Source organism: Lepisma saccharinum, chromosome 10, assembly GCF_977018435.1.
Source record: "Lepisma saccharinum chromosome 10, izLepSacc3.1, whole genome shotgun sequence".
Taxonomy (NCBI): Eukaryota; Metazoa; Arthropoda; class Insecta; order Zygentoma; family Lepismatidae; genus Lepisma; species Lepisma saccharinum.
The window spans coordinates 82,901,623-82,926,415 of NC_139238.1; the positions used below are offsets into that span (position 1 = coordinate 82,901,623).

Consider the following 24,793-nt stretch of genomic DNA (forward strand, 5'->3'; position numbering starts at 1 on the left):
CACTGACAGGGGCTTACGTCATCAAACGTACGCAGCATCAGGTTGTCGTAGGGCAGGCAAATGAAAGCAATGGCAATTGTGCGTCGGTGAGATATTTCTCTTGAAAAATACATGATTTCCCAGTCAAATATATTCCACGATGAAAGAAAATACCTCGACGAACGTTGTAAACCTTGGAGAAACTCATTTCCGTAAGTAGTTTCTTGTGTAAAATTGAAGAAATGTGTCTCCGACGTATGAAACTGTTACCATTTTTTGTGCACATTTGCAAACTTAAATAACATTAACTATCGAATTAACCATATGGAATGTACTTACATTTCCTTAAAAATAAACTGAAAAATATTCATCAGTGCCACAAAAAAAAAAAATAACAAGAACTTATAAGTCAATGAAAAGGCATTTCTATTTCCTGCTGCAAGGGCAAAATGTAAGTTTATTCAAACTTTTTTTCCAATCCTCAGTCCTAATTAGTCCATATTTTATGTTCATTACGATTAAAACGTATTACCACTAACTTTTATGTAATCAATTAAGAGTCAAATGGGTTATAAAAATAATTACGATACAAATGAAAAATGTATATCTTTTCTCCCGTGAGAGTAAGATTATCGCTGTAGTTATACCTGTTTTCTACTCCCCTCTCTCTCACACACACACAAACACAGACACAGAACGCACCCAAAATTTCTGATTGTGAGGTTATACAAATAACCTTTAACCCTATATAAATTCATGTATATTATGGTGAATCGTAAAATATTATCCTTCGTTCCAAACTCTCAACAAAAATATTTATTATACCGTTTTCCGATGACATAACTGCATGTCTCAACTTCTGTCATTCACACAATTTGCAGCAAATCTAACTACCAATGATAATTAGAGGCGTCAACTCCAGCCAAATTTAAGATTCTTAACTTTATCACAGAAAATGTCTCTTACGCACATAATTGATCACTGTTTATAGTCCCCGCCAGTATTTTTAAAGTAGACGGACTTTTGCCCCCATATTTTTAATATTGAAAATTGCGATAAAACTTATTTTCGGAATTATTTACATAAAATAGCATACCTAGTACATCCGAACACACGACGCAGCCGACGTTCTCGCTGTCCTCAAGTGGTGCAAATGTTACCCAGGATGAAGCATTTGTTCACAAATTTTAATCGATTTATAGACGAACAACTCACCGAAATTTTGATTTTACATTTTCCTCACACATTTAAATCACTATTCCAGTCCACAATTGTTTTCCAAGAGTAAATTCAGCCTTACCACGAACATTACGAACAACAAATTTATCAAGCTTTATCAACTAGCATCAAGCAGACGGAATCAGTATTGCCAGATCATGAATGTAGAATTCGTACAGAGCTCAAATACTATTCACTACAAACCAAGGTAAGTAGGGGCATAAGGGCATAACTTTTCTATGCTAGGGGTGTACGGGATGACGGGAAAATTTTTCATCTGTCGACTGTCTGGAAATCTTCGAAATTTCCCGTCACTGTGAAAACTGCAAATTCTACACACCATTTCCCCCTCAAGTGATTGTTATTGTATTAAAACATCGAGAATCGGTCATCGATCATTTGTAATTTCTCAACCGCTCATGATTCCGAAAAGCTAGGAAATAATTTTCGGGCCAGAATTAAAACGGACACCCCCCCGCCCTCCCAATCTAGGAACTGTCCCCTAGAGGAATGATACATACACTGATATATATTAATTAGCCCTCAATGAAATATCAGAGCTCTAATTTTCAGTCTGTCCAAATAATCAATGGCGTGACCCGGGTACAGCATCTTCTTGAAATATTGGGCGCGTTCCGAAAGTCATAACGAAACGAACGAAAGTAACTGGGCTCGTGAACCTGGTGAAACCAGTTATTTTACAGACTTATGGGACGCTCTAGACGAAAGCGCAGGCGCAGCGTTTTGTTTATAAAAATTTTCGGCATGGCGTCCAGCGGAAGGTATTTCCTTCTGGCAGAAATAAACTCTACTGCGGATACTGTTACTAATTTTAATCACATTGTAAGAACAGTTGAGGCACACTCATCTTGTGCATGTTGCTTCATATCGCTCTCTGTTAAAATTATAATACAATTCCCGAACTAGTGCAGTTTGAAGCCATCATGCACCCGCGGTGTCTGCAGGCAGCAGACGATTCTCACTGAACAAACTAGCTTCTTGGCCCGTGCGTTTGGTGAATCTCGTTCTTGCACGAGACGCACGGAATGCGACTTTTGGGACAGCATAATGAACCTCACGAACAGTGTTGCCAGGTCTACTGATTTCGCAGGAGATTTCCTGATTTTCAGCACGATCTACTGATCTCCTGACAAGTTTCAGGAATTTGTGGAAATCTCCTGATTTTTTGCTTCCTTAAATATTTCTAATGAACAAATATTTAAAAAAATAGAAAGTTGATTTAAAATGTACATATTCAGCTGATGGAATGCAAAGACCCATGAATATTCCGCAGAGAGAGAGAGAGAGAGGGGGGGTGGGGAGGGGGGAGGAGGGTCATACCAGGTTTTATGACACTGGGAAAGACCCGCGGCTTCTTGAGCCCTTTGTGCATTGGGAACTCCAAGGCGGGTGTCCTAACTTTCCCCATTGAGGTTTTTGTCAAAGGGGAGGAAACTGGTTACAACTAAATACCAATGTTGCCACCCAAGTATTCAGTTTTATGGTAGTGTTTATTGCAAATGCTAGATACAGGTTCAGGTTTTTAACTCTGCTAAAAAAAAAAGAGTCCACATTACGAATGCAGTCAAAGGTTATGGTTACAGAAGCTCTTAGCAAACTGTTGATTGATTGATTTGGTTTATTTTACTTCGCATTTCTGCCACTTTTGGCTGATCGCGAAGACAAGGATGAGTGATGATATAATGAAATTGATGAAGGGACAACCATGCCCAGGCCGAGATTCGATCCCGAGACGGGATCCCTGATGTCATAGCTCTCTGCTAACCACTCAGCTACGGAAGTCGGCTTATTAGACTGCTGTTGCAGACTTATACGTCGCAGTTTTATTTTTCCTTAATCATCTCTTAACTTAGAAATAATAGTTCATGTTTTTATAGCGTTGTTTTTCTTAAGCTATTTCTGAGTGTAACTACTATTACAATTGGTCTTATGTCCCTTTATACTCAGTCAATACTGTGACGGTACAAATTCTCTTTCCAGATGTTATACCAGGTAATCCTCGAATGCAAAAAGCTGATTTAATTAACATTTACATTGTCTGGAGTAACTGGGAAAAAAAGTTGAAGAAAAAATCTGCGACTTGTCTGATTTTAGGCCCCGGGTTCGAATCCCGGACTGGGACTGGTATATTTCGTTCGGGGGTTCAGGCATGATAGCCCTTCTCCATTACCATGAATGCGAGTATGCTTTGAATGTGTTGTTAAAAAAAGTGTGATCTTTCTTATATCCTGTAACTTTGGCTAGTTTTAAAGAAAAGCAATCTAAAGTGTTATCTGATAGAATATTTAAAAAATATATCCCCGAATGCGTAGTGGTTTAAGCTCTAGTCCTAGTTAATACAAAAATCACGAAATGTTTCCATAAACTTTTAAACGCCAAGTACATAAATCCACGCACAGTCACAACTTATTTTAGAATATTTGTGAGAGATGAACAGAAAATCGAGGTCGGATTTTTTCCAGTAATGTCACTGCCTTTTGCAATGTGTAGGGACAGTTCCGGCGATTAGGGGGGGGGCAATCCTTGCACCCCCTCAGTTTTGGCACCCGATCATCGCCACTGGTTGGGGGAAACTGTACCTTTACCTTAGGTGAATTAAGGGGGTGGGGTTATCGTACCCCTTGAAGTGTAAATTCATAATAAAATTTGTATTAACATAACAGTAATAAATTTATATTTTGACTTCTAAAATTATTAATTAACGTTCAATAATGATAGTGGAAATTTTTTCCCATTCTACCCCCCCCCAGAACGTTGATAATCCGCTATTATTAGTTCTTCTGATTTTTTAAGCAAATCTCCTGATTTTTGAGTGGACGATCTCCCGATTTTTAAAAATCTGACCTGGCAACGCTGCTCACGAAACGCACGGATGCACTTATGGAACGGCCAGTTGCCATAATTCGTTTAACGCGTTAAACTCGTGCGACTTTCGGAACGGGCCCATTATGTCTGTCTATTCTCCTAAATTTACTTTCAGCTGAGTAACTATCAGAGCATTTGCACTCTTCGGTCATGGCTTTCGTGATGGCCTTACACAACCCCCACATGGAAAACTCTGGATAAACCAGTGGCGATTCCTCCATGTAGGAAGTGAGGAACTTCCTACAGTTCCATTTATACTTATTTCCAGTTTTCTACTTTTTAAGAGTTTAATGAGCGTTATAAAAATTTGAGCGAAATCAATGTTCGCTACTCGACTGTCAAGAGTCAATGTGCATAGCTATCACCCGCTCGTTCCAGATCTGCTCAAACACGACCGTCTTTGCCTGCCGCTGAAGAAGAAGAACCTTTCTCGTCATCCTACGTGTAGATGGAGGAGGGGCAATGCAAGGAAGGGCGGGGGGTTGCACCAGTTATACCAGGGGTTTCCAACTGGCGGCCCGCGGGCCGCATGCGGCCCCCGTTGTCTTTTTCTGCGGCCCGCGAAGGCAGTTTGCAAAATACATGAATTTTATTTATTTTTATTAAAATACGTTCTTTTTTACTGAAGGAACGGATGATCTGTGAAGAAAGACAATATCACAGGTAGAATTGATTTTGCAGTCAATAATGATAATCAGCAGAATCTAAAGTGACGTAACTTTCACTTCACACCATGCATTCCATCCCTTCGCTATGTGGAATGAACTCGCCTGCTTCCGCGAAGGCTTCACTCTTTGCGTTCAGAAATAAACTGCACAGAGGCGCTATAGAGATCTCTTTTACTACGCACGAAGTACGAAGAAATTTCTAGTGTTCCAACTGGGATTGTACTGTGACTAATTGTTAAAGTTTGTGCAAATATCGAAATGAGCAATATCTCCAAAAAACATAAGATTGAAAATTAAAATAGCTTCTCTCCAACTTGAATTGCGTGATTTGCAAGGCGATGTGTTCCTTCAAACTAGGCAAGAAAAGTTGCCAGAGTTTTTCAAATACCTTTCAAAAGAACGCTTTCCAAACCTTCGTAGTTCTGGGCAAAGAATGACATCAATGTTCGGCAGCACATACACGTGTGAAAGTGTTTTTTCTTCAATGAAGTTCATCAAGAACCGCTACAAAAGCAGACTGGCAGATTCTTCACTGCTTCACCTTCTGAGACTTTCAAATACAGAAATTCAAATACAACTTCAATAAAAGAAGCAGATCGGGCTCAATTTTCACATTGAACACTTACTATGAAGGATTCTTATTTGTATGGTGTGTCTTTAATTTCTTTCAATTCATCAATAAGTATTTGGTTTTTGTGAAATAAATTGTAATTATACAATTTTGATTTGTAATTCATTGTTTTATTGCCTCATTTTAGAAATTCAGGTCATGCGAAAATACTACATTTTTAGTTCAGTACTTACAATTTTTGTAATTTTTAATCCCCCCCCCCAAAAAAAAAAATGAGGCCCGCCTATCAACTGCTGGATATAATTTTGGCCCTCGGACCTTTTGAAGTTGGAAACCACTGAGTTATACGGTCCGCGAAGAAGGTCCCGTGGGTTCCTCAACAGTGATGGCAACTCTAGCATAATGGTTCTAAACGTAGCAAAATTTGAACTTCGTTGGCACCTAGCACAGGGGCGCCGACTTGTCAAAATTATTGGGGGCGCTCTGTTCACTGAAATAAATTAATGAATGACTCACTCTCTCCCTTTTTAAAGTTTTGGCCTCAGTGTTCGGAATCTCATAAAATCCCATGAATTCCTAAAAAATATCAAAATTTTTATTCACAGTTCGAATGCAGAATATTAATTGTCCACGGATGGATATGTCACAAGTTTCGTCACCCATAATAGGAAAATATTCCCGACTTTTAATATCTGCTACCACGGAGCGCAAAACAGATCTCCCAAATACATCAATGATCTCGTTCTGAATGTCATGTGAGAGCCATTTGTAGCCCGAACGTCCCATCAACTACCCTAGTTCTAGTGTTGCCCACGAGACGAGACGGGACGAGACTTTGGTCTGTCCCGTCCCGTCTCGTGAAAATGCTGTCTCGTCTCGAAAATATTCGTTTGTCCCGTCTCGAAGGGTTCTGTCTCGTCTCGTCTCGTAAAAGTGATCCGGGATATCATGCCAACAAAAGTCAAAAGTAGCAGAAACACGAAATATTTTTTCCGGAAAGTGGGATAAAGCTCCAAATATTTTATCCATTGCGTGGTGAGAATAAATAAGGTTCGTTAATCATGAGGACATTAATATTAAAAATGCAGTTTGTTGGTTACTGATTGCTAGGTATCTTATGAAATCTACCTTGAGGCTTTTCTCGCTTCATACAACTGTCTATCCATCGTACATTTATACCAAGTTTGTTAGAACCTGTCTCGTTTCCCGCGCTAGCGATCGCTCGACAGTTTTGGTGCCAATGAGAAGCGAGAAAAAAGTCGTCTGCTGGGCAACGAGGAGCGAATAGAAGCCAGAAGAGAGGAGCTTACGTAGACGTTGTTGCCACGCTGAGTATTTTAATTTGCTGCCTGGCTTTGGCTTTCCCCAGCACGGGGTTCAGGCGGTCTTCAGCAGCAACACCGCTTGGTTTATGCTAGAATAGCCAGCGATCAGCTACCGCGGGAAGCCGGACAGGTTGTAACAAACACGGTATAAGTGAGCAGTGGCGTGCCCAAGGGGGGGGGTGGGGATTATAACCCCCCCTTTGGTCCAGAATTCCTAAAAGAAAGAACGTCAAAGGTAGGCAAATATGACAAAATGAGGGCTGACTACCAAGAAAAACTACACATAACCCCTCCCTTTCGAAAATCCTGGGCACGCTACTGTAAGTGAGTGCTCTTTTTCATTACTGCTATACCTTTTGGAAGTCTTGAAATGTTTTCCAATAGACCTTCTTTCTTTCTGAATGTCGAACTTCCGTGCACTATGGAAATGTACATTTTTTCTTTAAATTCTAAGCTTGGCGCTGGGGAGCAACAAAAAAGTTTTTAAATGTGTAGTACGAATACAAAAGACTATTTAAAATTTCAATATTTAGTATATTACAAATAGAAAGCATTTATTGTTCTTAATATTGTTAAACATCTTCTATGACATAAGTTTCAAAAAGTGTTTCTTTGTGATATTGTGCTGTTTCTTATGCTCAGCTTATGACGCACATACTTCTTTGTTTTCCGTTTAGCCTCTAAGTCCGGCACCATCACCACTTGATTTAATTTATCCTTCGGTAGGCACGCATCTAGAAATATATGTCGGGGGAGGGTGTCTGAGCCAAGTGTTTCAGAAAAAATGATAATAATAACATTAACGACAACAATTAAGCAAATGTTTAAATTAATGCATTAATATAATTCATAGGTCTATTCACTTGAATATGTAAATTAATCAATTCTATTATTGTTATTGCATGACATGTTACAAAGATGGTAGAAGAATAGTAATATAACAGCACAAATATTAGCTAATATCTAGCTTACGTGTAGTTAAGATCGTCAAAATCTGCATAAAAACAGCTGTCCTGGCAAGAAAATTAATGTCAAAAAATGTGACGAATTGAATATTTGCTGAATAACAAAAAAAGATGTTACATCCAGTTGAAAAATAAAGTTCCTGATTATTACTTTATGCTCATTATTATAAGTAGTAGCGTACATAAAACTTCATTGATACTGTCATTCTAAGCAGTATGATCCCAATAGAATCCTTGTTTTCTAGTAAGTTCGGCAGGAATAAGTAACCCTCGATTATGCTAAACAAATATATTTTTTTGGTTAGCTAGAGCAAGGCCCCAGGAGGATCCAAGAAGCCGTTCCTGCAAAAGTGTATGTTTTACGAAGCGGAGAAACGTGACAAAACCACCACGTATGGAAGGCAAACCTGCATTAATTTTATATCGCACGTTTACAGAGCCGTGCCTCCTAAAGTTATAAAACTCCCAACTGCAATGATTCTTTTAGACATGCTATAGTTGAAAAAAATATGTTTAGATGGACCCAAAGTGCATCATTATCAGATTATGCATATAACGTGTTATTGGAATCAACATATTTGTGTAGATTGGGTGCCTCCCCGATGGCGTAGTAATAACGTCGAGGTCTTGTAATGAAGGGTTCTCGCGTCGATACTCAATGGAGGCACAAAGTGTATCGGATCGCACTTTAAACTGTAGGTCGGTTCGCGATTTAGCCTATTTGCGAATGAAGTGGACTTAAAAAAAACAAAAAAACAATATCAACCTTAAGAATATTAGAATAAACTAATTCACCCGCAGGTAAGTCAAATTTCACATATCCTTCTTCATCCTCGTTCATAGACTTCCTGCAATACTCTTGTGTTGCATCCCACCAGGTTCGAAAAATGTGAAGTTATTATTTCCCCGTACTGCGTTATTTCTTTTCATAACAGTAAGGCTAAATTCTCGTATGTGCAAAATACGTTTCTATCTTTAAACAACCACCCTTTCCCATGTATGTGTAAAACAATCCCACTCTGTCTCAGAAAACCTCTTCCTAAGATCAAATGAAGGAAACAACTCTCAAGTCTCAACAATTATAAATTTTTGTTTAAATTTCCTATCATTTATACAAACAGTAGCACATATCACGTCCTTTGGTGCAACACTGCCAACAGCTAATGTTACTTTCCCCGTCCTAATAAATTTACTTCCAACCAGTGACGGTTTTTTTTGTTTTGAGTTGGTGTTTTAAGTCCACTTTATGCACAGTAAGGCTAATCGGGACTGGACCTACGGTTTTAAAGTGGGATCCGAACCACTGTGCAACAAAATATTGTAAGGGGGCAGTCACATTAAAACGCCCGAAAACACTACACATGTATATACTTATATAATAATACTTATAGTAATAATAATTATTATAATTATAATTGTTACTATATTCATGTATGGTGTTTTGTGTTTCTCTTTTATTTAGAGTGGACGTTTACTGCCTAAATTTACTTCTTGATTACGAGTTTATCTCCACATGATTCGTTTTAATAAAGACATTAATTCTTTTTTATTGGTAAGTCTCTAGTGGCCTATTTCAGTATTGAAAGACATTCATAATTTTATAATTCATCGTCTTTCTTGAGATGAAACTACTGATATAAATATTTAAGTTATAAGATAATAATATAAATGACGAAAATAATTCTTCTAAGAGTTTAATTTTCTTGGAAAATAAACGTTACGTTGGAAGAAATGAATCTTCTTAAGTATTAGAAACAATGTGAGGCACTTAGTGAAGTGCAATTCTCCTGTAGGAGAATTCTGCTCTATGTGCTTTGGAGAAAACATTGCCCACCCTTGGTACGTCCAGGACTTGACATTTCTTCTCAATGGCATGAACAGCCAAATGAGGCAGTTTGCATCCAGCATCCTGTTTCGAGCAAGCCTTTTCAAAGATTTTAAGGACAACCATCTTCGTAACGCTGAAGAGTTTTGGGCAAAATTTGTGTTTCACCTTTCAGGGAAATGTTATCACAGGATAAAAAAATCAGACAAAGGTTACAGTTATCTCAGAATTCAAGAAATATTCTGACCCTGGCAATACCTACTCTTACTCTACCACTCCATCGTATGTTTATGCTACACAATTACAGGCACGTATGGAGTTCGTGGGAAGAAGTTCTTCGATTTTGATATGTACGAGAAAGAGCGAACCTGCATCTAATGATTGAAGAGTGGCAAATCCTAATAAGCGTTCTTTTACCTGCCCGCGATATGTTTTGAATCGAATTTTAAGTGTAATTTGCATTTTAAGGTTCACGTTCAATACATTTCCAAATAATATCCCCTCATTAGCTTCAAGAGTATCGAAGAAATCCCCTTTGTTAAGGTTTGCCTCAGACTCATCACCTCGAAATTCAAGTCCCTGCATAGTAAGAAACCGCGATGAATCCACAATAACTGACATGTAGTGTCGGTTTTTCTCCGATCACCTTTGGTCCTGGGTTCGATACCCAGTGGAGGCATTTTAAACTATAAGTCCAGTCCCGATTAGCCTTATTGTGCATAAAGTGGACTTCAAACGCCAAATCAACCAACCAACCAAATCTTGAATCAACTTTGAATGTATTTTAATACTTAGCGTTGTCACTAACGACCACGATTAGAATAATTTGCCCGTACTACAGATGATGTCTTGTGTGATATTCGTGATGTTTTAAAATCATCCAGATTCAACACTTTTTCCCAGTTCTTAAGACTGGCTAAAACTTAGGTTAATCTCGGCTATTACAGGACATAAATGAATGAGAAATCACCTATGCCCAGGTCGGCGCTCGAATCTTGGACTAAGCAAATTAATATTTGTTAATCAAGTTGGTATTATAAGCAGGAAAGTGATATCATGCAGAATACACCACTTTGAAAAGGTGAAAATCGTCATACTCTTATAAATGAACTCTCTTATTATTCGATATTTAATTAACTTCAGTTGGGGGGCCCGGGTGGGGGGGGGCGAAGTGTCTGACATGGGGCATCCCCCTGCCCCCTCTGGCGTCGTCACTGCTTCCAACCCTCTAATAACTTCGCTGCTGATAGCCTCACCTTCGAAATGGAAGCTTGTGTGTCGGCGAATAATACAAAGGACTTGTGTTCACTGTCCCTCTTTCATTCAAAGTCTGCCGTTTTCCTTTTCAGCTTTTCCTGCAAAACTTCCTGTCAGCAAGCAAACAAAATTACAGATTTTTTATTGCCCCTCCCTTGCATCAACTTTCATTCCTACTTTAGGCCTGGATTTATGGCACGTACCCGCTACTGCAGGTCAACCTCGCCCTATGTTTGGTGTTTGTCCCCTGACGCAACGGTGTCCATTGTTCAAAGCGAAACCTTTGTCAGTGGGGAACGGCGAAAAATAGTCTCGGAATACACCCTGGTCGTAAACAATCTCCCGCCACCCTGACATTGCTGTCAGCTTCCCTCTGAAGTTCGATAAAACTACTTTGTGAAATGTGTTTAATAACGAGTGAAAATGTAGACAGTAGCATGTATTTTGCTCATAAACTTGAAGGCTAAATTTACAGAATAAAAAGAACAGCTACAACATTCCTTCATCTGATTTACAGAAAGGCTAATCGGGACTGGACCCACGGTTTAAAATGGGGTTCAAATCACAATGTGCCTTCACCGGGTATCGAACCCGGGACCCCTTGATTACAAGGCGACGATGATACCACTGTACCCGGGGAGTCCCCTCATAGAACAAAGTTTCCTTCTACGACGATTATACAGAACTTAGTGCAATTCCTTCATTTGTAATCTATTCTATATCAGCCTCCGTATTTCGTTATTACAATCCAAGGAATAGTATTCTCCTTAAATAAGAATTAAAAAAAAAACATTTGAAATAATTTTCCAACGGACGTAAAAAAATCGAATCCAACCACCTGCAGAATGCCTGAGGGAAACAACAAGAATTTTCTCAACAAAAACATATCCGAATTTTCCATTACATTCTAATAATTTCGTAATCCGTGCAAATAATCATGTGGTAAAATCTTGTCGTGGTTCCCTGTAAACACTAAAATCACCAAATCATTTCTTTCCATATTTCCCGTATTTTCTCCTCCTCTTTAGCTCTCAGCTGTTCGGAGTAGGATAATGCTAGATTATTTGTCCCTAATTATCTCCTTCTCTTAGTCTTGCTTATATCTTGGACTCCTTAATAACTTTCCCAACAACTCCTTATCAATTTGTACTGCCATGTTTCCTACAATGCTTTTCCTACTTCCTAATAACATTCACTTCTGTACACCCTTTGATGTAAAAAATAAATAATAATAATAAACCCTATCCGTCGGTAGTAGACCTAGTGTCCCGGTTCTAAGCCCTCAATTGGGGCTCGAATCATCATGTGGGGCTCGATCGCCTTAATGGATTTCTCTCGTAAGGCATGATCTCCACTTGATGGCGCAGTGTTGCCAACTTCTTACCCGAAAAAATCACCAAGGTTGTGGCGCTCGTCGTAGCCTTTTATGATGTATATTTTGAGAGCAGAGTTGGCAACACTGTGGGTTTACTGTAGCCTTTTATGAGGGGGGGGGTTTATTGCCCTCTGTTTACATCTGGCAACACTACCGTAGATTGACAGTGTTGTTAACCTACTGGGTTTTTTCACTGTAAATTTTCATTAAAGGACCTGAGGAGTCCATGTATTTTTTATGTCTGGCAATACTGTTGGGGGGCCTAGTGTTGGCAACACTGTGGGTTTACTGTAGCCTTTTATGAGGGGGGGGTCTATTGCCCTCTGTTTACATCTGGCAACACTACCGTAGATTGACAGTGTTGTTAACCTACTGGGTTTTTTTTCACTGTAAATTTTCATCAAAGGACCTGAGGGGTCCATGTATTTTTTATGTCTGGCAATACTGTTGGGGGCCTAGTGTTGGCGACACTGTGGGTTTTTACTGTAGCCTTTTATGAGGGGTACCTATTGTCCCCTTTTTATATTTGGCAATTTTATTGGATGTTTTTTTTGAGGCTTGGGTTTTGCCAACCCATCCGAAGAAAATTCCACTATGTGATCTTTTACTGGCTAAACTAACCTACAAATAGGAATTGGCAACACTGACGAGGCTCGAATTATTATTTGAGGCTCGTCGGTGTTGCGTACCCACTCTACAAAAATTCTACTATATGATTTTTCACAGGTTAAACTAACCTACAAATAGGAGTTGGCAGCACTGACTTATAAACCCACTGGGTCCTCTTGGCATGTTTTTTCATGATGTGTTGCTAGGCTATTGAGCATCTTGGCGTATACAATGTATATATTTTGAGAGGGGGGTTATAGCTTTTTATGCTGTACGAATACTGGAAGCTTGACAGTGACAACCAACAGAGTAGGTAAACCTACATCCAGGAACTGGCAACACTAGTTTCTGACAGTGAATTTGAAATAAAATATTAAACAAAATACATGAGTAAGCACTGTGATTACAAATAGTACCAGTGTTATGCCCCCAACTCCAACTGGACAACTGGGGAAAATAATTGTACAACAATTTGTACCTAATTGTACAATAGTTGTACCTAATTGTACAACATATACACAGACATAAAAGAGAGAGCCTTCCCGTAACTTACTTCATGTACAATTTATATGATTTTACAACTGTGAAAAGAAAGCATATGTGTTCTGTATGCACACATTTATTCTTATTTTTCGAAGTTGAATGAAAGCACATGTTTTTACGCTCTCGTAATACTAACCTTGCTCCACTGATTTTAAATTGCTTCCATCCGCTTTTTTTCTGTGTTATTTCCGCATGCACGCAACATTCGCTTTCAATAGACAGAAGGAGTGTTAGTATAGCAGGCTCCGAGTTTACAATTTATTAAATTAAACAATAATTTATGTAAGAATATACTTGTACTTACCGAACACAAAATAATAAAAAGCACATGTGAATATTTGCGTGTGTTCATGTTATATGACGACTGAGTAAAAAAATAATGTTGACTCCTCGAAAGATAAAAGTTCCTGGTTCGACATCAGATGCATGCAAATTTTATGTTTTGCTCTCCAAAATCTTGATTTTATGTTTGTGCTATTTGTCATACAGCAGAGGAGAAGAGGGGAGAGGGAGGGGAGGGGGTACTATTAGCGCCATCTATTAGCAAACAATAGAAATAAAAAGTAGGGTCAAACTTTTTCAACACCCAAACATTTTAAACGTCCTCGCGTAGTAATACGATCAGCAAAAGACGTTTAAAAGAGTACTCTTAGTCGACAAAGCTAATTGCTAGGGCCCTTATATTGCTAAAATGTTCTTTGATTTGCATATTTCTCATACCGCCATATGTTGTTCTATTTGACTTCTTCCAAAAAAATGCTAATTAGCGAGAGTTAATTAAGCAAGGCAAGTAAAAGAAGCAAATAGAACAACATATGGCGGCGTGAAATATGTAAAAAATTCGATTCAGAGGTGGATCGAATTAAAGTTGGGGGATATTTTGCATTTTTTCCCTATAATGTACAAAACATTTACCGTACATAATCTTTTCCATTTACAACAGTATAAAATAAGAGGAATGTGTGACAATATCCATATTAATTAGGAAGGTATGTTGTATGCTAGGTTAGCTAATTGTGTCTTCTACAGCTTCACTGTATAGAGGAAAGATGGAAAAAGAGAGCTCTACAAAAACTGGTGCTCTTAACAATATTGTACGTCCGTGAAAATTATATATAAATAAGGCATAAGCGTATTATCTGCTTTCATGTCAGATTTTCCCAACCTGTGAGCTGTAGTGTTTAGGTGACAAGCGACCTGCTCAAATATGATACTGTTGACAAATATTGTACGTCCGTGAAAATTATATATAAATAAGGCATAAGCGTATTATCTGCTTTCATGTCAGATTTTCCCAACCTGTGAGCTGTAGTGTTTAGGTGACAAGCGACCTGCTCAAATATGATACTGTTGACAAATATTGTACGCCCGTGAAAATTATATATAAATAAGGCATAAGCGTATTATCTGCTTTCATGTCAGATTTTACCAACCTGTGAGCTGTAGTGTTTAGGTGACAAGCGACCTGCTCAAATATGATACTGTTGACAAATATTGTACGCCCGTGAAAATTACATATAAATAAGGCATAAGCGTATTATCTGCTTTCATGTCAGATTTTACCAACCTGTGAGCTGTAGTGTTTAGGTGACAAACGACCTGCTCAAATATGATACTGTTGACAATATTGTACGCCCGTGAAAATTATATATAAATAAGGCATAAGCGTATTATCTGCTTTCATGTCAGATTTTACCAACCTGTGAGCTGTAGTGTTTAGGTGACAAGCGACCTGCTCAAATATGATACTGTTGACAATATTGTACGTCCGTGAAAATTATATATAAATAAGGCATAAGCGTATTATCTGCTTTCATGTCAGATTTTACCAACCTGTGAGCTGTAGTGTTTAGGTGACAAACGACCTGCTCAAATATGATACTGTTGACAATATTGTACGCCCGTGAAAATTATATATAAATAAGGCATAAGCGTATTATCTGCTTTCATGTCAGATTTTCCCAACCTGTGAGCTGTAGTGTTTAGGTGACAAGCGACCTGCTCAAATATGATACTGTTGACAATATTGTACGCCCGTGAAAATTACATATAAATAAGGCATAAGCGTATTATCTGCTTTCATGTCAGATTTTACCAACCTGTGAGCTGTAGTGTTTAGGTGACAAACGACCTGCTCAAATATGATACTGTTGACAATATTGTACGCCCGTGAAAATTATATATAAATAAGGCATAAGCGTATTATCTGCTTTCATGTCAGATTTTACCAACCTGTGAGCTGTAGTGTTTAGGTGACAAGCGACCTGCTCAAATATGATACTGTTGACAAATATTGTACGCCCGTGAAAATTACATATAAATAAGGCATAAGCGTATTATCTGCTTTCATGTCAGATTTTACCAACCTGTGAGCTGTAGTGTTTAGGTGACAAGCGACCTGCTCAAATATGATACTGTTGACAAATATTGTTCGTATATTGTATTGTATAGGAGACTAGAAGCATATAATTTGGCGAAAAAAAAAAAACCAAATAAGGTCATAGAAAATAGTTAAAAAAAATTAACAATTATATTTTGCATTGCACAGCATTAGGTATTAAATAACATACCCCCAAAAAATCTCTGCATTATGCGTTCTAAAAAAAATTGCCCTACGTGCCAAATTGCTGTGTCAAGTAAACATTTTCAAAGGCACTGTCGTACTTGTGTGCCGGGAAAGCGAATATGTGCAACCAAATTGTGCTCTAAGTGTGGAATAAATTTTTCTATTGCCAACTTCAAGCGACACCAGCTTACTTGCAAGAGCACTGGAACATCTCTACCGCAACCTTCCAAGCGAAAGGTAGAAGTAACCTCCCTCGATGCATCGCCACCTGCCAAACGCGTCAAGCTGGCGAAGAAAGCAGACCGATTTGCGTTTGAGCATTTATTAGAAGACTTTAACATAACATCAGACAGCTTCTGCGATGTGCGTAGTTTTCTGGAGAGCGAGCGAGCTAAGATAATATCCATCCTCAACGATGCATTGGCTACATACTCCACTAAATTCTATGATGTGCTATGCTGCAAGTATAAGAAACCGTCTAATGAAATATATAAATTCTTCCATGCCACAAAAGCAAAAACACTGCATCAGGCAGATGTCACTGACCTCGACAGCATCTACGACAAGTTTGTCGAGGAGTTTGTGGCAAAGCACGAGGAGCATCAGGCTGAAGGCTCGGGCGGTTCGCTGTGTGGCGACCCCCACGAACTTCGTCTGAAACTTAGCAAGTCCCTGCCACTGGCAGGGTCTAGCTATATTGCCCTGCCACCCGAGGTTGAAGCAAGGAAAGCTGTTCTCAATATTCAGAACAAAGACACTAAATGCTTCCTCTGGTCGGTGCTGGCAGCATTGCACCCTGTTCACTGGAAAAACCACTCGTACCGTGTTGCACACTACAAGCAGTATGAGTCGGAACTGGAGGATGCAATGGCCGGGATTGCCTACCCTGTAGAAGTCTCGCATATTCGCAAGTTTGAGGTTCGTGCTCGTGACTTGTTGGGCCTGCAATTAGCCATCAATGTTTACGGTCTCACCGAGAACGAAAATGAGGTCCACCCCATCCGGGTGAGCAACGTGAGCAACAACAACGAGGTACGAGAAATCAACCTCCTGCTCATCAAGGACGAGACCCATCACCATTACACCCTTATCCGTTCCCTCTCTCGGCTTGTTTCGAGCCAACGAAGCAGTGATAGTCACCACGTCGAGGTGTGTCGCAGGTGCTTGGCTATATTTTATAATCGAGAACAGCAGGATTACCGGTACATCAGAGGACCCAACATTGCTGCTGAGAAGCTAGCTCGCCACATGCTCTATTGTGGTACCAACAAGCCTGCACGAATTATCCTGCCCGAACCTGGTGCAGTAGAGTGCTTTCGCATGCACAGTGCTATGGTGAAGCATCCTGCCTATATTGTAGCAGACTTCGAGGCCTTTCTTCAACCTCTGTCTAACTGCGAGCCCAACCCCGAAACATCCTCTACCATTCCTTTCCAAATCCACGAGGCCTCGAGTTACTCCTATGTTGTGGTGTGGCGAGACCAACATATTGCCTCCGAGCCCTATGTGTATCGCGGTCCCGACCCGGTCAAACACTTCCTGGAGAGAATGCAACAGGAAGCCATCAAGATAGGGAAGGTGCTGTTGGCCCCGAAGTCCATGCTGCCTCTGTCTCCGGAAGACAAGCATCAGCACGAAATGGCTCTAAATTGTCCTGTTTGCAACTCGGTCTTCACTGACGATAACAAAAAGGTCCACCACCATGACCATTATGGGACCGGAAGCTACATTGGCCCGTGATGCAACAGATGTAACTTGAGAGCCAGGGACCCGCGCTTCATACCGGTCTTTTTTCACAATGGCTCGGGATATGATTTCCATCACTTGGTCACACATCTAGGGTACGACAATGCGAGAATCAATGTCCTGGCACAGAACGAGGAGCGTTATATTAGCATCAGCAAGTGGGTGGCGATCCCCGACTCAAGCAGCAGCATCGAGCTTCGGTTCCTCGACTCTCTGAGGTTCCTCCAGGCAAGCCTCGATGCTCTTGCTGGGAAGCTCAGAGACGACCAACTAGCCATTACCACATCAAGTTTCCCGAACTTAGATGTCGCACTCATCAGGCGTAAAGGGGTCTACCCCTACGAATACGTCACAGACCCTTCCAAGTTCGAAGAAGAGTTGCTGCCTCCCCAGGATAAGTTCTACAGCCAGCTGAGAGGTTCAGGTATTACCGACGAGGAGTACAAGCATGCTCAGTCTATGTGGGTCGAGTTGGGTTGCCGAACTTTCGGTGATTACCACGATGCATACCTGAAGCTTGATGTGACGCTTCTTGCCGATGTGTTCCAGGCGTTTCGGGCGACTGCGATAAATATTTACAACCTGGACCCTGTATATTTTTACAGCCTTCCTGGACTGGCATGGTCGGCCATGCTCCTGCTGACTAAAGTTAAACTTTCACTTATCTCCGATAATGATATCATGCTTTTCATCGAGAGAGCTATCCGGGGCGGCATGGTCCAAGTGTCGCAACGCTTCGCACACGCCAACAATCACCCCATGGCCACTGGTTACGACCCCTCCCAACCATCAAGCTACATCATGTACACTGACGTGAATAATCTTTACGGGCACTCCATGATGCAGCCACTCCCAACAGGACAGTTTGAGTGGGTTGATCCTTTATACCACGACATCGAAAAAGAGTGCGACGAGTTTGGGTTTTTTGCCGAGGTGGACCTTGACTTCCCCGAGAAGCTGCAGGATACATTCTGTGACCTCTCGCCTGCTCCGGAAGTCAAGTGTCCACCTGGCTCGGATCAACCGAAGCTCGTCATGGACTTGGAGCCCAAAAAGCATTATGTGCTACACTACCGGAACCGCCAGTGGTTAATGCAGCAAGGGGTCTCGGTCAAAGCAGTTTACCACGTGCTCTTGTTCAGGCAGTCTCCATGGTTGAAGCCGTACATCGAACTGAATACCAACCATCGCACTGATGCCACTTCGGAACTTGATCGCGATTTTTTCAAATTAATGAACAATGCGGTATTTGGGAAGACCATGGAGAATGTGCGAAATCGCGTTGATGTGAGGTTGGTGACGAAGAAAACACAGTGTCGTCGACTTGTTGCAAGCCCGCTGTTCGGGTCTCGAACAATTTACAACGAACAGATGTCTCTGATTCACATGAACCGGGGCAAGGTGCTACTCAACAAGCCCATCTATGTGGGAGCTGCAGTTTTGGATCTGAGCAAGTTGTGCATGTTCGAGACATATTACGGCATACTACGTGCACACTACAACCACAATATCTCGCTCCTCTACACAGACACAGACAGCTTGGTGTACCATGTTCGCACGGCCGATGCGTATGGTGATATAGCCAAAGTTCCAGCTCTTGTCAAGCTCTTCGACACATCGGGCTATCCCCAGCTAAACCGGTATGGAATTCTGCCCCGGAACAAAAAAATACCCGGCAAACTCAAGGACGAGAAAGACGGGGATGTGATTGTGGAGTTTGCTGGACTTCGTGCCAAAGCCTATGCGATCCGAGCTGAGGGTTCTGTAACAAAAAAGGCAAAGGGTGTAAGCAGGCAAGTGGTTCGGGAGCACCTCAAGTTTGAGGATTACCTCGAGTGCCTCAGAACAAAATCGCCCATTCTACAAAAAGAGCATCGTATCCAAAGCGTCGATCATGTGCTTACAACTAATATTGTCAGGAAAGTTGCTCTGGATGCACACGACGACAAGAGGTGTATTCTTGAATGTGGGGTCCATACACTTCCGTGGGGCCACTATCGCCTCCAAACTAGTAAGACCTGCCCAGAGTGTAACAAAAAGTAATAGGCAATGCGAAAAAAAAACAATTTTAATTTACTTCCACTTCCTCGATTACATGCATGCATGGCACAGCAAAATTAAACTTCTGGAAACTGCTAATTGCAATTTGTACTTATATATATAAAATTCCACATTTCTTATTGTGTGCTATTTTTTTTTATTTATTTAAAACTGTTCAGTTACTCTTTCATTCTTGACGTCATACACAAATGTTTTCTCTGCAATAAGAATGACACTGCACAGAGTATCTGCAGGCAAGGCATCGTGGAACTCGCATACAATCTTGATGTTGGTACGATCGTTGACCACCACTTGCTTCCTCTTAGATGTGTTGATGACGGTCATGGGTCTCCGTGCTTTGAATTCGCTGGGCGCGTAGTACACGTCCACGCTTCCCTCGGTCACGCGTTTGTAAGCCGTGTAAGCTTCGTAAAGTTTGAGGTAATCGTCTTTGGTCACGTCGAGGTTGTAATTCTCGCGCGGGAACACTTCGTTTCTAACGTTCTTCAGATAAACGTTCTTGATCTTGCAGTCGTCGAACTTGCTGGAATCTTTTTCCTGATCGTTATCGCGTCCGGTCTGAAAAAGCACTACGACGAAATCTGGCATGTCGAACTGTATGTTGTTGAACTGCGTCGTCACGTCGAATTCCATGTGACTTCCCGACGCCATCTTCTGCACGCACTGGTAACCGTGAAAGTGAATCGGCACCTGCGGACTTTTCAAGATCTCCGCTTTGTACTTGAGGGCGTAGTTCGTTTCGTATTCCACCACCGGAATTCTCAATTCCATGCTCCGGATGACGCATTTCGCTGCTTCGGGTAAAGTGTTGGCTATCGGCGTGGTGCCGTCCGGACCCAAAGTAGCGTATCGCATCAGTGCGTCGTTGTCGTTGGCCGCTCTTCGAAACGTGATCCTCAGTCCTCCCTTCCACATGATCTCCTTGTAGTCCGAGAAGAAACCAGGCAGCAGACGCATGGGAAAGAGCACCGTGTGACTTTTCGTCGATATTTTGGTTCCGGCTTCGAATCCCCCGGCCTGGTAGTACGCTGCGTCCGTTTTGGATAATTTCAACGTTCCCACCGCCGTCGACGTGATGCCTGGATAATCTATTCTGTCGATGACGGTGTTGTGTTTCCTCACCTCCACCTGCGAGAACAGGTGAGGCACGAAGTTGTCCACGAGTATCAAGTTTGCTGCTGCAGGAAACGCGTCTCCGCTTTCCTTCTTCACCACGTCGAATTGAAGGTAGAGGTCCGCTCTGTGAGGATGAATGAACCCGTCGCCTACGTCCACGTCGTATTCGATCTCCCTGTTCGCTTCGTTCAGATTGGCGAACGTGCGACGGTTGGGAGGGAAAGATTGTAATTCGTAACTTTCGATTTGCTCCATTTTACATGTATGGTTATTTATTATACGTTGATCTCCACGATGGCCGTCGTAGTGGCACCTGCGAAATCCACCACGTCTCCTTTCTCGTTCGTCACCACCAACTCTATGTCGTCTATGCGGTTGCGACATACTGGAAAATAGATCGGCGAAGAGGGCGTGTAGATGATCGGTTCCATGAACTCGGAACTTGGTTTGAAAGTGGCTATGATTCCCGTCTGCTTGTGACTTCCTAATAATCCGTCCGAAGATTTCGTGATCATACCTTCCGCCACGTTGCAGTGTACGTTCAGAGTCTCTATGGCCAAGAATTTAGGAATGTTGGTTGCTACGTGCTTGATGCCAGCTTCGAGTTTTGGGTGGTTGTTCTCGAAACCTAAAAGTTCTCCCATGGTGCCCAGGTCCACGGTCTCCGTCGCGGATAGGATTTCCACTCTGTGCGTGACCGAATTTTGAGAAAGGTATGTGCCTTTGGGTAATTGAGCTTGCAAAGTGGAAAGATTGTATTGTCCTGGCGTGACGACGATGTGTTCGTTTCCGACGCTAATTTTGTTGTTGTGCTGCGTGACGTTAGGTATGAGGTACATGCTGTAGAATGCACGCAGAGCCACGGATTTAGGATAGACGATGTCGTCGTGCAGCGTGAGTTTCAAGATTGAAGATTCGCTCGTGAGATGGAACACGCCCATCCTAGTGATGCTGTTTGAGGTTCCACAATGCTTTCTGGAAATCCTCGATCGTAGGGTTATTTATTTTAGAGAGAAACGCGAGCACGGAGAGGCAGAGATGACCGCAGTTCACGTCTCCGAAATTTTGAATGCGTTCGTCGTTGTAGTATATAGAGGTTTTGTTTGTTTTCAGATAATGAATTAAATTTGTAGGTGGAACACCTCCGAAAGAATCGAAAACGAATGCTTTATCATCATTTTTGTGGTAACATATCCAATGCGTGCCTGGATTTTCTTGACCGTCCAAGTTGACTACTCCGCATTCTCTTCTTTTAGCGCTTGAAGGTAACGAGTCGGACATGAAAACTCCTCTGAAGTGTTTGATTTGTAACGGTTCGATCAGAGATTCAATGTCTCGGTTGGTGAGTGCTGTTGTTTCTTTTTTTTAAACTTCTTCATCACGCCCTTCCCCCCTTTCTTCTCCATGGCCAGGTTGTGACGTTTCTGTTCTTCCAACTCGGCCTTGTTCTTCTTCGAGTCGATGACGGTTTTCGCGATGGCGGCACTTCCAACGGCCCCCAATGCTGCTAGGATGGCCGCGATGCTGAATATGAAACCTCCGATCTTTTGCTGTTTCCGCGAACGCTGCAATCTTTTCAATTGAGGTGTGCTGAGCAGCAATTTCATTCCGTGTCCTTTCGACAAGCAAGAACGTTTCTTCTCGCGTTGTTTCTTGGTGAGTAACCCATCGAGGGCACCTAGATTTTTAAGATTGGAGTATGGTATCTGGTACACGACACCCTTGGGCTTCATGTTGATGCTCTATGTGTTATTTTCACGGTATGTTATTTATATATATATTCTGAGATTTTTTCTTGTGTAGTTTTTTTACGGTATGTTATTTATATACCCCACCCCAATTTTTGTTTCGTGTTCATGGCGATGGTGGTACCCAGTGCGGCGACCCGTTCACCCAGCGATGCGTCTCTGCTCACGAACCTTTCGAAAGCTGCATGTTCCAATTTTCTGTCTGCTTCGTGACGTGCATCCAGATCCGTCTGCGTGGTGTTGTAAGCGATGTCGTGATCTTTGCATGCGGCGTCCAACGGATTCACACCCTTGTCTCCTCTCTCCAATCTTTTCTCGAGTTTGGTACCCGGTCCGCAGTACTGGTAGCCAGGTAGATGCATCTCGAAAGGTAACTTGTTGATGATGTCGTTCACGAGTCCCTTTCCTTCGGCCACGTTCCAAAATTTCGGAGGCAGCGTGTTGATGATTTTGATCAGGTAACCTATGCCCTTGTCGTCGTTCACGATGAAGTTGGAAAGTTTCGTGCTGATCATGTCCACGATGCCAACCTTCTCGTTGTAGAAATTACGATTGCCCGCATTCTCTTCGCCGGCTATCACCAACAATCGGTCCACGAGTTTCCTAACGTCGTCCACCCAAACGAATTCTTTGGGTAACGTGTTGTAGCGTTTGACGCCGCTGCCTGTTTTGACCTGGTTCCAAATCGGTTTGATGAGATTCCTGTACTTCTCGCCGCTGCTCGATTTCACCCTATTCTGCGAGGCGTCGTTGTTCTGGTACAAGGCATCCGTCATGATCAGAATTTCCTTGTAACTTTGGTAATCTTCGTCGGTGTAATCTTTCGGCTGTTTTTTGGCGACGAGTTCCCACAGTCCCACCGTACCCGGATACCTGTTCCAACTATCCTTGTCGCCTAAATTAACTTTAATATCGTTGCCTTCGAAGGTCACCTTCGATTTCCCAATCTTCCACACCACACCGCCGCCTTCGCTGGTTTCCATGCTGGGATACAATCCGAACACTTCATCCTTGTCGAATTTCCCCGTGCTCAGGTAGTCTCGTGCCAAAGGTCCCAACTCGATTTTATCCGAAGACGTGCTGCCTATGGCTCGACGTCGTGCCGGTGCATCCTTCAGTTCGAACGGCGTCGAAGGAATGCTCGAAATGGGTGTGGGTACGGCGTAACTTTTAGCTGCGAGCGGTACGAGTTCGTTGATCAAATTTTTATTTTGTTCCGTGACACTTTTAATTTCTTTACCTAGACTGCTGATGGCATCGATCACGGGTTGATCCTGACGTTTCTTCTCTTCGTAGAATCCGCGATTCTCGGATTTCCAACCTTTGAAGCGTTTCGCGAGGTAATCGAGAAGCTTGAGATTTTCGTCTTCGATTTTTCGTTTCGTCATGACGTTATTTATACACGTCGTTTCTCACAACGTTGCAACGTTTAGAAAGTCGTTGATTTTGTTTCTGTATTTTCCGTCGTTGGGTTTCCTCGTCATGTCGATCGTCGCGAATCCGAAATCGTCACCGTTCCAGCAAGTAGAGCAGCAGCGTTCCGAAAATTGATTGTAGTTCATGTCTCCGCCTACGTAGTCATCGTACGCGTGCTTGAGGTTGGTGTGATCTTGACGAAACAAACATATGAAATTAGCGTTGTCGCGTACTAACTGTTTTGGAATTTTGGAAAACGTTTGAGCTAGGTAAAAGCAATCCATTTCTTTGTGACGACCTTGCGTGAAAAAGTTGCGAATTTCATTTTGATTTTCCAGGATGGCGTCGTCGAACACAACGACTGAATTTTCACGACAATCGTCGAGTGGTTTTATTTCCGAGGCGAACGTTGCAATGTCCAGACCATCGTACAGTTTCATCAGTTGCTGGTATTTGGATTGCTCCAAACTTTTCGAGAACACGTACAGGTGCCTGTTCTTCCAATCTAACCAATTCGGTGCGAGGAGAAAATTGTCCACGAGCAGTGTCGTTTTCCCACACCCCGAAGGACCTACGATCAGACAGCGGATGCTGTCGGGAAGCAACTTGCCGTTCTTTTTTTTTCTCGTTTGACTTTCCGGATCCGGTAGACGCTTCACCACGTTCCACGTACTCACAAGATCACTTCGTCCGCGTCGATCCAACTCTTTTCCGGAAGTCCCAGCCATTTGACAAACAGTTTGTCACCTTTCCTACGCAATACTTTCTCGATGAGGTACGTGTCGGGGTGTTTTGTTTTAAAGAGTTCCTCTTCGTAAAATCTTCCTTTCAAAATCTCGCCGCTACTATCTTTTATTATATACGTGTGTCGGTTTCCGGGTAGAACTCGAACCACCGTAAAGAGTTCCGTGCTCCAATT

At 41.8% G+C, this 24,793-nt stretch overlaps 1 protein-coding gene across 4 annotated transcripts in view; it reads right to left on the bottom strand.

Moving 5' to 3' along the window:
* Positions 1 to 24,793, bottom strand: part of Pcyt2 (Phosphocholine cytidylyltransferase 2) — a 133,024-nt gene that overhangs the window by 95,315 nt on the left and 12,916 nt on the right. Inside the window, exon 1 of one of the 4 annotated variants that reach the window (XM_083130032.1) lies at positions 1,076 to 1,323. The exons of 1 other annotated variant lie outside the window; for it this stretch is intronic. Coding sequence is in view for 1 of the 3 variants with exons in the window: in XM_083130031.1 (XP_082986157.1) it covers positions 805 to 820 (16 nt within the window). In the remaining 2 variants the exon portion in view is untranslated. Of the gene's footprint in view, positions 1 to 804; positions 852 to 1,075; positions 1,324 to 24,793 lie in introns of those variants that run through there. 2 more of the 4 variants (XM_083130033.1, XM_083130031.1) reach the window with 2 other exon arrangements.